This window comes from Cricetulus griseus (genome assembly GCF_003668045.3).
Source record: "Cricetulus griseus strain 17A/GY chromosome 1 unlocalized genomic scaffold, alternate assembly CriGri-PICRH-1.0 chr1_0, whole genome shotgun sequence".
NCBI classification, from domain to species: domain Eukaryota; kingdom Metazoa; phylum Chordata; class Mammalia; order Rodentia; family Cricetidae; genus Cricetulus; species Cricetulus griseus.
This window is the reverse complement of record NW_023276806.1, coordinates 230484806-230496748: the sequence shown is the minus strand read 5'-3', so window position 1 is coordinate 230496748 and position 11943 is coordinate 230484806. Positions and strand designations below refer to the sequence as shown.

Sequence of the window (11943 nt, the reverse complement as noted above, 5' to 3'; positions counted from 1 at the left end):
CATGTGTCAGCAGAGGCCTGAGGGGTGAGAGAAGCCACAGCAGAGTTAGGTCTGGAAACACCTCTGTCCCCTGTCCTCTGCAGGACTTCTGAGCTGGGGTGAGGTGACAAGGCTGAAAGAAGGAGCTTCCTGCGACTCTGCAATTCTCGTCGTAATAGACTGTGTCCCTTCAGAACCCAAGCCAGATAAATGTTTCTGACCTGAGTTCTTTCTCATCCCTTTGTATGAGGTTTTAGAGCTGTGCTCAATGCCACCCTCACAGAAGCTGTTTATTGCCAGTTCTTGATGAAACATGCCCAGATATAGTGTTAAAAACTTGTGGAGTAAGATCACAGTTTATTTTACTTATGTTCAATCTAAGATTATAGTTGCTGTAATTTTACAATGTCAAGGTTTGCCTTTCTTGGGTCATTTCATAGTAATTCAGTTAAGAAAACTGGTTGTGGGCTGGATGATGGTAGCACATGTCTTAATCCCAGCACTTAGGCAGGTGGATCTCTGTGAATTAGAGACCAGCCTGGTGTACAGAGTGAGTTCCAGGACAGCCAGGCTACACAGAGAAACCCTGTCTTGAGAAAAAAAAATACACAAACCCAAAACTCTGGTTGTCCCAGTTTGCTTCTGTGTTGCTGTGGTAAAGACTCTGGTGGTTAGAATAAGAATGTCCCCCATAGGCACATGAACTTCAATGCTTAGTCACCAGGAAGTGGCACCTTGTTGGGGGAAGTGTGTCACTGGGATGGGCTGTGAGGTCTCCCTCTTGAGGCTTGCAGACCAGGATGTATCTCTCAGCTGCTTCTCCAGCACCAAGGTGGCTGCCATGCTCTCTGCCATGACTAAGCCTCTGAAACCGTAAGGCAGCCCCCGGTTAAATGCTTTCTTTCATAAAGAGTTGCCTGGTCACGGCATCTCTTCACAGCAATGACAATGACCAAGAGCAACTTGGAGAGGAGAGACTCACAGATCACACTCCATCAATGAGGGAAGTCAGGGCTGGAACTCAGGACAAGAGCCGGGAGGCAGGAGCTGATGCAGAGGCTACAAGGAACTGTTGTGGAACTTTACATACCAGCTTGCTCCTCAAGGCTTGCTCGGTTTGCTTTCGTATATGCCCCAGGACCACCGGACCAGGGGTGGAACCATCTAGAGTGGGCTGGGTCTTCCCACATCAACCATCCATCTAGAAAATGCCTTACAGACTTACCTACAGGCCAATCTGATGGGGGCAGTTCCTCACCTGAGGATTTCTCTTCCCAGATGACTCTAGCTTGAGTCAAATTGACAAAGACCTAATCAGCACATTGCTGGTCTGTAGGAAGTTAGATATAGACAAAGAATAACACCGGGTGAATGTACCCAGAGTACACTACACACTTGCATGAGAATGGCCCTATGATGCCCTAAATTATAACAATAATGATGATGATGATGCCATTGGTATATAAGCAGGGAGCAAATGTGCTGTCAGATTCAGGAAGCCATGGATTCATTCATCTTAGGAATGATTAAACAGATTTATATAAAAAGGAAGACTGTTGGTCCTGTGGCGGGTGCCCGAGCCTCAGGTGAGTCTGCCTGCCCCCAACCTCCTCCATCAACACCTGCTTGCTTATGCCTGACGCCCCCCCCCAAGATCCAGCCATTCCTCTCTCGGGTATATACCCAAATAATGCACGTTCATACAACAAGGACTTCTGTTCAATCATGTTCATAGCAGCATTGTTTGTAATAGCCAGAACCTGGAAGCAACCTAGATGCCCCTCAACTAAAGAATGGATAGAGAAAATGTGGTACATTTACACAATGGAGTACTACTCAGCGGAAAAAAAAAAAAAACAATGGAATCTTGAAATTGCAGGCAAATGGATGGAACTAGAAGAAACCATCCTGAGTGAGGTAACCCAGTCACAAAAAGACAAACATGGTATGTACTCACTAACATATGAATTTTAGACATACAGCAAAGGATTGCCAGCCTACAATCCTCTTCACCAAAGAAACTAGGAAATATGAAGTACTCTAGGGGATAAATGCATGGACCCCAGGAATGGGAAGGGGCAGGAACTCCTGAGCTAATTGGGAGCATGAGGGTAGGGGAGAGGGAGCTGCCAGAATGAGAGGAGGAGAAGAGGAGAGGAGAGGAGGAAATGGAGGAGCAGAAATATTGAGTTGGGGGAAGAATAGAGGAGAGCAGGATGAGAGATACCATATTAGAGGGAGCCATTATAGGTCTGAGGAGCGATCTGGCACTAGGGAGACTTCCAGAGATCTACAAGGATGACACGAACTGACAATCCAGGCAATGGTGGAGAGGATAACCCGAATGTCCTTCCCTTAAAATGAGATTGATGACTACTTTTTATGCCATCCTAGAGCCCTCATCCAGCATTGATGGAAGCAGAGGCAGACACCCACAGATATACACTGAACTGAACTCTGGAACTTAGTTGCAGAGGGAGGAATGAAGATCGAAGGGGTTGGTACCAGGTTGGAGAAACCCACAGAAACAGCTGGCCTGAACAAGGGGGGGGGAACACATCGACCCCAGATGCTGTCTGGGAGGCCAGTACAGGACTGATCCAGACCCCTGAAAATGGATGTCAATGAGGAGGCCTCTGCACTCTAGAAGGCCCCTGGTAGTGGATTAGTATTTTTCCCTGGTGTAAGAAGGGACTCTGAGAGCCCATCCCACATGAAGGGATGCACTCTTGCCCTGGACACATGGGGAAGGGCCCAGGACCAGCACAGGAGGATTTGGTGGACTTTGCGGAGCCCCCCGTTGAGGGCCCTACCCTGCCTGGGGAGTGGAGGGTGGATGGGGTGGGGGTAGGTCAGGGTGGGGTGGGAGGGGTGTGGGTGAGGGGAGGGAGACGGAGAAGGGATTGACATGTGAAACAAGCTTGTTCCTAATTTGAACTAATAAAAAAAAAGGAAGACTATTAATAACCATAACACCACACACAGCAGAAACTGTCTTTTCTGCTGGTAGTCTCAGAAACTTGAGGTCCAGAAACTGGCCATAGAGGCTCATGGAGTCTCAGGTAAGAGGCCTCCCAGCAGAGGTCCCTGTGACTGCCAGGAGGACCAGAGTCCTGGAGTTTACAGATGACACACTGAAGTACCCGCCCACGGAGTTCTTTGTGCACATCACTTGGGACTGTGTGATGGAGAGAGGCCCACGGGATGACGCGTGAAGTAAGGATAGAGTGATCCCAAGAATCTGGCCTGGGCGAAGGAGAAGATGTGGGTCTCATCAGTCATATTGTAGAAAGAAAGGTCATTGTCCTCCTGGTCCAAGAAGATTGCAATCTTGAGTGGCCGAGTCTCCAGCAGCAGAGGCTCTTCCAGAGAAACGGCTTGGGAACAGAAGGCAAGAGCCCTGTATTCATCTCCCTTCTTCTCCAGGACTCTGAATTTCCTCAGAGATTCTCTGGATGGCACATCCTGAGTGGACAGCTCGTAAACACCGAGTGTCCATTCCTCAGTGTCCCCTACATCCACCTCCCAGTAATATCTCCCCAACATGAAGCCTTCTTGGTACAGCGTGATGATGTTGTGATCTTCTTGTGGGCTGCTGAGGGATGGATGTGCTGTCTCCTCTCTGCTGCTCTCTTCTGTTTCTGGGCCAGGTTTGTCCTGGTGAGTCACTTCATGCTTTATCCTCACAGGAGCTGTGGAGGAGAAGGAGGAAGAGGGGAAGGAGGAGGAGACTAAGTCACAATTGTAATGTTTCTATACCAATAACTCTGTGTCCAAAGTGAGCGCTGTGTGTAGGAGGTTACTGGATGGGTGAAGTCTTCAGGAAACTGCATGTGGAGAGTGGTGTGGCCACACTCCTGGGGTGTGGGGCCGTGTGCTCTCACAGGGCATTCTGAGCTCTGCGTCTCATGCTATCTTATCTATGCTATGGTAGGGTCTTGGGAGAGCATGGGGTGAGCCAGCACTTGGTAAATCAGAGCCTTGCTCCTCTATTATGGAAGGGCTGGTCACAAGCTGACCTCACAGAGTGAAGCAGTGTTCTTGCCACTAGGAGCTGTGTTTCCTCAGTCAGGTGTCTCCTCAGTAATGAGCAGTGGTTCTGTCTTCCAAGCCCAGTGGATGCCACAGACAAGAATGCTGGGCCAGTGTGTGGAGAAGGGAACAGAACCAGTGTGGCTGAGCCTGGCCATGGTTTGCAGCAGATCGCACAGCAGGGTCCCTTCCTCCCCTCCCAACCCTTAGCCTGAACAACAGAGTCCTCTGTTAGGAAGGTCACACAAGACACCAGAGGCCAAACCAGAGGGAGGCTGCAGTTGACCAGGCATGTGCAAAGCTTCACACTCATCTCCAATGAGAAACAAAACAAGAGGAGCAACCTCAGAGGAGCAAACCCAGAGGGTCGAGGCAAACAGGAGCAAACCGACTCACCCAGCTGGAACAGTTCCTTCCTCCAGTCTGGAAGAGATCAGAGCAAAGGATGGTGCAGCTGCACCCAAGGAGCAGAAAGGAGCTGCCTGCCCCCAGTGCTTTCTCCTCCCACTCTCTCTGTCTCTAAGTCTCTGGGACTTTCTCATGTCCACAAACTCTCTGTGCTGACTCAGGGACTACTCCCTAGAGCCTCAGTGCTGGTGGTGGGGGTGAGGGGTGATGGGGTGAGGCTGGGGTGGGGTAGAGATGGGTGGGGGTGGGGATGAGGATGGGGTAGGAGGGGGTGGGGATGAGGATGGGGTGGGGTGGGGGTAGGGATGAGAATTGGGTAGGGGTGGGAGTGGGGATGAGGATGGGGTAGGGGTGAGGGTAGGTGTGGGTGCTGAGCCCTCTTGCTCAGATGCAGCAGCTGTTGGGCCTCAGGTTTTATTGAGAAGCTAGATATGTCCATGCCCATAGCCCCAGGAGGAGGAGAGGTGAGGACTTTCATTTCCTAACAGACACAGCACTGTGACCTCTCATTGATGTGCCCTCCACAAAGAAATTTAACATCTGATATACACAGCCATGAGGACAGGAGTCAGGGGAGCAGCTGGAAATGCTGGTCCTCTGCACCCTGCAGGGAAGGAAAATAGCCAATCCTGCCCCCATCTGCCCTGCAGTGAAGGAGAATGGCTGACCCTCCTCCCTTGCAGTGAAGGAGAATGCTGACCCTATCCTCAGTGCTTAGCTCCCTTCTTCAGAACCACAGGATGTTTTAACAATATTTGTTTTTAAATTTTATTTTATGTGTTGAGTGTTTGTCTGCATGTATATATGTGCACTACATGAGTGCAGTGCCGGCAGAGGCCAGAAGAGGGCGCTGGATGCCCCAGGACTGGAGTGACAGATGGCTGTGAGCCACAGTATATAGGCCGTGGGAACTGACCTTGGGTCTTTGCAAGAGTAGCGATTGCTACTGAGGAGTCTCCCAGCCCCTGAGGAGTCTCCCAGGCCCTGAGGGGTCTCCCCAGCCCCTGAGAGTCTCCCAGCCCCTGAGGAGTCTCCCAGCCCCTGAGGAGTCTCCCAGCCCCTGAGGAGTCTCCCAGGCCCTGAGAGTCTCCCAGCCCCTGAGGAGTCTCCCAGTCCCAGTTGGAATATCCAAAACAAATTGTTAGAGTCTCAACAGAAGCTGCTTACAGAACTGTCCATCACCCTGGAGGCCCACCTGTCTGTCACCCTGGAGGCCCACCTGTCTGTCACCCTGGAGGCCCACCTGTCTGTCACCCTGGAGGCCCACCTGTCTGTCACCCTGGAGGCTCACCTGTCTGTCACTCTGGAGGCCCACCTGTCTGTCACTCTGGAGGCCCACCTGTCTGTCACCCTGGAGGCCCACCTGTCTGTCACCCTGGAGGCCCACCTGTCTGTCACCCTGGAGGCCCACCTGTCTGACACTCTGGAGGCCCACCTGTCTGTCAATCTGGAGGCCCAACTGTCTGTCATTCTGGAGGTTCACCTGTCTGTCACTCTGGAGGCCCACCTGTCTGTCACTCTGGAGGTCCACCTGTCTGTCACTCTGGAGGCCCACCTGTCTGTCACCCTGGAGGTCCACCTGTCTGTCAGCTTCTCCCAGCACTCAGGCTGTCTGGAACAGCCTGGTTTCTTGCTGATATTCTTGGGGGACTTTCATCTTCTTCAGGGTCAGAGATGACAGCTGTGCAACCTATGTGTGGCACAGTGTCTGATGTATGGAATTGCACAGACGGGATCAAGGAATGACCTAGTGTGTTTGTGAACTCCACATCACACACACAGACACACACACACACACACAAAACACCCCACAATACACTCACACATCACACAGCACTCAGTCACACACATCATACACACATCACATACATACTTGCACACAGGCACATACTCACACACAAATCACACACTCACATACACACATGTACACACACACAACACACACTCACATACACATATGCAGACACACACACACACATCACACACATACACACATGCAGACACTCACACACATACCACACACTCATGCACATACCACACACATATGTACACACTCATACACATCACATGCACACACACACATATCACACACTCACATACACACATGCACAGACTCACACACATACACACATGCAGACACTCACACACACATCACACACTCATGCACACACCACACACACATGTATACACACTCACACACATCACATGCACACACTCACACATATGCACACACGTTATACACACTCTGTCTATCACACATTTACACGCATCACACACATGCTTATACACACACTCATACACACATCACATAAACACATGCACACAATAAGTAAATAGTTCTCTCTCCTTTTTTCTTAGCTACAGAAAATAATGGATTGTCTGAACCCCCAGCACAAATGATGCACACCTGAAATCCTAGCATTTGGGAGGTGAGGCAGGAGGCCTCGGAATTCACACCCAGCCTTAGCTACACAGCACGTGATGATCTAGCCTTGGTAGTGGGAGGTCCTGACTCAAAAAAAGGTTTTTGTTTTTTTCCTTGTAAGGTGACAACCATTAAAGTGTGCATGTGTGAGCACACATGTGTTTAAGTTTTCAGGTAATATGCCATTGTTTTAGAGTTGCTGGCAAGATTTAATGCCCACGTGTCACTTACCAGGGTACAGCAGGGCTTTCTTCCAATCTGCAACAGAACATACCAGGGACAGTTGAGAACTGACCTGTGCCCTCACTTCCCCCTTTCCCTCTCAGGTCTCCACACCAGTCATCATTAAACATTTTAGTCCCCTCATCCCCACCCCATGAGGGTACTGAGGGGGAGTTGGCATCAGGGCATGGGGGTGCAGGACACCTGGTCTTTTACCTTCTCTGTACAGAGCCTTCCGTTGATCTGAAAGAAATAACACCCATGAGTGGCCTAGTGGCAGGAAAGATGCAGGGAGAAGAAGCTGCACTCACCCAGCTCGGCCTGGAGGTCATCTGAAAGAAAGGGAAGGTGCACCATCCATCACACTGGGTCTCAGCCACCCTGGGCCTGGAGAGTAACTAAATGAATTGGGGTTGGCTTTCCTGTAGGGGATAAGCATGTGCATATGGCCATGGGAAACTGATAAGGTGCCCTGGGGTGAGGGCTTTCTCTCAAGCAGGCTCTTGACAGATTCATAGGGTAAGAAACAGCAGCAGCACCCTCTGGAAGAAGGGTGGGGTGTGGGCACATGGGACTGAAGAGCAGGGTGTGAAGGCCTGGGCTGTGGTTTGAGGCTGCACTTCACTGGCCTGAGGTCCACTCCCCATGGCCCTCTGGTCCTCTGCAATGACTATGGCTCTGTGGAGCACTCCCAGGCCCCCTCCCTCTGTGCCTTTCAAGCTCCTTTGAGTCCCCCAGCTTTTCTACAGCCCTCTGACTCATTCTGTGGTTCCCCCCTGTCTATACCTCTTTTCTTCAGTGCGATTTTCATCTCCTCCTTCTTCTGAGACATTTCCTGCTGTTCTGCTGACTTTTTCTCCACCTCTCGCCTTTTAGCTTGGTGCTCTTTCCAGCCAGCAAGGCTGGTCCCACCGAACAGGACCAGTAGTATGGGGAGCAGGCAAGCCAGAGCTACTTTCCAAGGGGAAGTCCTGGGGAAGAAGGGCTCTGACAGGGTGCAGACAGACAGTCAGAAACCTGACAGAGGCAGCTCCTCTCAGCCCCCACCCCTCTCATTCCCCTGCCTGGGAGTTTGGTCCTCACTGACCTGGGAGAAAGATGGCCTTCACTTCCTCCTGGTCATGGAGGGGATTTTGGATGGAGCAGGTCACATTGCCCACAGCTCTATCCGTGACCAAAAGAGACGTTTCCACGTGGAAGAGCCCGGCTCCGTCTTGGGTCTGTGACTCAGAAGAGGACAGAAGAGTGTCCCCAGCATTGTTTCTCCATTGCACCCTGGGTTTTGGGAACCAGCCACTTGAGGAACAGGACACTTGGATCCCATTGTTCTCAGGCCCTGTCATGCGAACAAGAGGGGCAGAGCCTAACCCTGAGGAGAGAAGACATCTGCTTGAGGCCTGTGATTCCTGGAGGCCACAGTGCATGAGGGAAGGTGAACTTACTATACTGAAGGGCAGCCTGGAACTCAGAGGTCAGCTGAGGCTGCCCCAGACTCAGTTTGATCTTAGCTCACTGTTGTTGCATGCGCTTGGACTCGGAGAGGTGAGGCATTGTTCTTGGGACAGTTAAAACTTGAAAATGGGTCTGATTGTATTTTCTGTCTGGATTTACTGAACGTTAATGTCAGAGTTACTACTGAATATACTGTCTGGGATCTTGTAGGATATGGAAAAAGGTTCAGAGGGTTTGTCAAATGCATCAGAGTTCTTGTTGTGCAGCCATGAGGACCCGAATTCAGTTCCTCAAATCCATATGAAAACCTGGGTGTGGTGGCACCAGCTCTGGACCAGAGACAGGTGGGGTCCTGGGATCACTGATACCCAGCCTAGCTGAGTTGGCCAATGAGTGCCCTGTCACACACAGTGACCTGAGTGTGACCCCTGCCTTCATATGTACACAATTATACACACACACACACCACACACACAGGCACACACTCAGACACACACAGGCACACACACACACACACACACACACACACACACACACACACCACACAGAGACACACACACACAGGCACACAGATACCCCTTTGGTATATAAATGTTAAGTCTGTGATGTTAACCTCTGATGGCAGACAATCTTACGCTCACTGCACACTGCAGTGATGTCCCACAGTCTGACTCTCACTGCACACTGCAGTGATGTCCCACAGTCTGACTCTCACTGCACACTGCAGTCATGTCTCACAGTCTGACTCTCACTGGAAACTGCAGTGATGTCCCACAGTCTGACTCTCACTGCACACTGCAGTGATGTCCCACAGTCTGACTCTCACTGGAAACTACAGTGGTGTCACACAGTGTGACTCTCACTGCACCCTGCAGTCATGTCTCACAGTCTGACTCTCACTGGAAACTGAAGTGATGTCCTGCAGTCTGACTCTCACTGCACACTGCAGTGATGACCCACAGATACATAAACACATCCAATATCACAGGCAGCTCAAGGATGGTCATAAGAAGGTTTGTGGACAGTTTGCTGTCTATCTTTTATCACAACCAGCACCCTGGGCAGAGCTCACATACCTTTGACACGGAGCTCAATCACAGCCTCTTGGGAGGTGAAGCCATGTGTAACTTGACAGTGATACAGACCATCGTCAGAAGCCTGGACTTGCTGTATCTGTAGAGTCACATCTCCCGTGGCGATGGCATCTCTTACCAGCCGGGTTCTTCCTCGGTACTCTGGCATCTGCACATCTCCTTGCTCCTGTCCATCGTGGAACACCAGCACAGCAGGGGTGAGGCGGGCACGGTACCAGCGGATGTGCATGGGAGATGCACTCTGTGCAGGAGACAGCTGGCAGGGCAGAGTGGCCTCAGCCCCAAGCAGGACCGTGATGGGCTCAGTTTGTCCCCTCACAGAAAACGATGACACTTCTGGGACCAGAGACAGATATGGAATCAAGTTAGAGACATGAGACTTCAAACACACAATCCTGACTTTTCAAATTTAGGGAACCAGACACATTTCTCTTTGTATTACTTTTTAAAAATGTTAAACTTTGAGCTGGGTGGTGGTGGCACATACCTTTAATCCCAGCACTTAGGATGAAGAGGAAGGTGGATCTCTGTGAGTCTGAGGCCAGCCTGGTCTGCAGAGTGTGTTCCAAGACAGAGCTACACAGAGAAACCCTCACTCATAATATTAAATTTTAATAGATAAAATTTTAATAGTTATATAAATGTGTATAAATCTCTCTCTCTCTGTGTGTGTGTGTGTGTGTGTGTGTGTTCTTGGGACTTTGACAACATCAGCACTTATACAGAATGTCAGCTATTGCAGTATTTTGAATCTGCTGAAATACATCACCTTATTTCATTGTCAGGTTAGGAAATGGACATTCTTCAGGTATGCCCACATAGCCAAGATCACAAAAACAGCAGAGAGAGAGAGAGAGAGAGAGAGAGAGAGAGAGAGAGAGAGAGAGAGAGAGTTGACAGCCCTGGCCATCACCCCAGAGACAGTGATGCTCCAGCAGCCATTGCTACACTGGGTGAGGCTCTTTTCAGTTCTACATTGCTTCCAAATGTGGGGTGCCTCTGTGACTCAGAGGACATGTGTTCTCAACTACCTAACACTGGTGTCATTGTACATATATGTACAATTAGAAAGACTATTTCACAATGCAGTGGTGAATCATGGTTTCACATGAATGCAATCATGCATCAGTTTTGGCAATGGAGGGCTTCCAACTATTTTAGTAATATGGTTAGTTATACCCTATTTATTTAATTTTTAACAATCTATACAATTATGGTCAAGATTCTCCTAATGGGTAACATTTATAGCACTTCCACCTTATTATTATAAACAATCCTATAATAAACTTCACACACACACACATACACACACACACACACACACACACACACACACACACAAATACACATGCAAGCTTACACACATGAATACATAAATCCATACATACACAGACCCCTCCCAAGATTTTTACAAAAAAATTGCAGAATTTTGAATGAGCATATTTTGGACATTAGTGTTGATTGTCAACCAATTGTCTAGCATGTGTTTGAAGGTAGACCAGATGTCTAGCATGTGTTTGAAGGTAGACCAGATGTCTAGCATGTGTTTGAAGGTAGACTAGATGTCTAGCATGTGTTTGAAGGTAGACCAGATATCTAGCATGTGTTTGAAGGTAGACCAGATGTCTAGCATGCACAGCCCTACGTTTCATCTGGATTTTTATATTTACCACCTGACATCAGATTCAGGAAATAATACCCAACTGTGCCATTCACATGATCTCCTTTCTGAGTTCTCTCTGGAGTCTGGGAACTTCTTCTAGAGGGTGCTTTTGCTTTATAAAGGAGGGGCCAATATCCCCCAGAGAATAAATGATTTAGTCAACATCACAACCAAGAATTATGAATCCAAATTCTTTGTTCTCCTATGCACACAGAACCCCCAATGCACGCCTTCCCTGACACAGTGGCCCAAACCCTCAAACCATAAGCCAAACTGAACACCTCCCATTGAAATTACCTCTTGTCTGGTAGCTGGCCACAGCAAGGAGGAAACTGACACACCCTGTGAACCTCAGGAAGGCTATCTCATCAGACACAGGAGCCCATAACAGGCTAAACTCACCAACACTCAGTGAAGGTTTAGGTAAATGTCACTGAGTTTTATAAAATGTTCTGAGTAAATGTTCTGAGTTTTATAAAAACTACCCAAAGGATGGGGGGGATATTTTCTTGGACAAGTGATTATATTTACTTGAGAGAAGCCATTAAAAACAAGAAAATAAATACAGAGCAGGAGGTAGAGCACTGACCTCCCGAGACTATGGTGGACACCAGGAGTAGCAGAGAGAGGAGACAGCCATCTGGAGGGAAGGTGGGAGAGCCCTTCAT

At 49.3% G+C, this 11943-nt stretch overlaps 1 protein-coding gene across 1 annotated transcript; it reads right to left on the bottom strand.

The window, feature by feature from the left end:
- Positions 1-3147: 3147 nt before the first annotated feature.
- Positions 3148-11943, bottom strand: LOC100764815 (butyrophilin-like protein 1). Its single transcript, XM_035451430.1, has 9 exons — positions 11865-11943; positions 9595-9948; positions 8154-8435; positions 7853-8053; positions 7378-7398; positions 7283-7309; positions 7076-7102; positions 4408-4434; positions 3148-3671 (listed from the first exon to the last, which is right to left on the bottom strand). Exons 1-9 carry the CDS (start codon positions 11941-11943, stop codon positions 3148-3150), a joined length of 1542 nt encoding a protein of 513 aa, XP_035307321.1.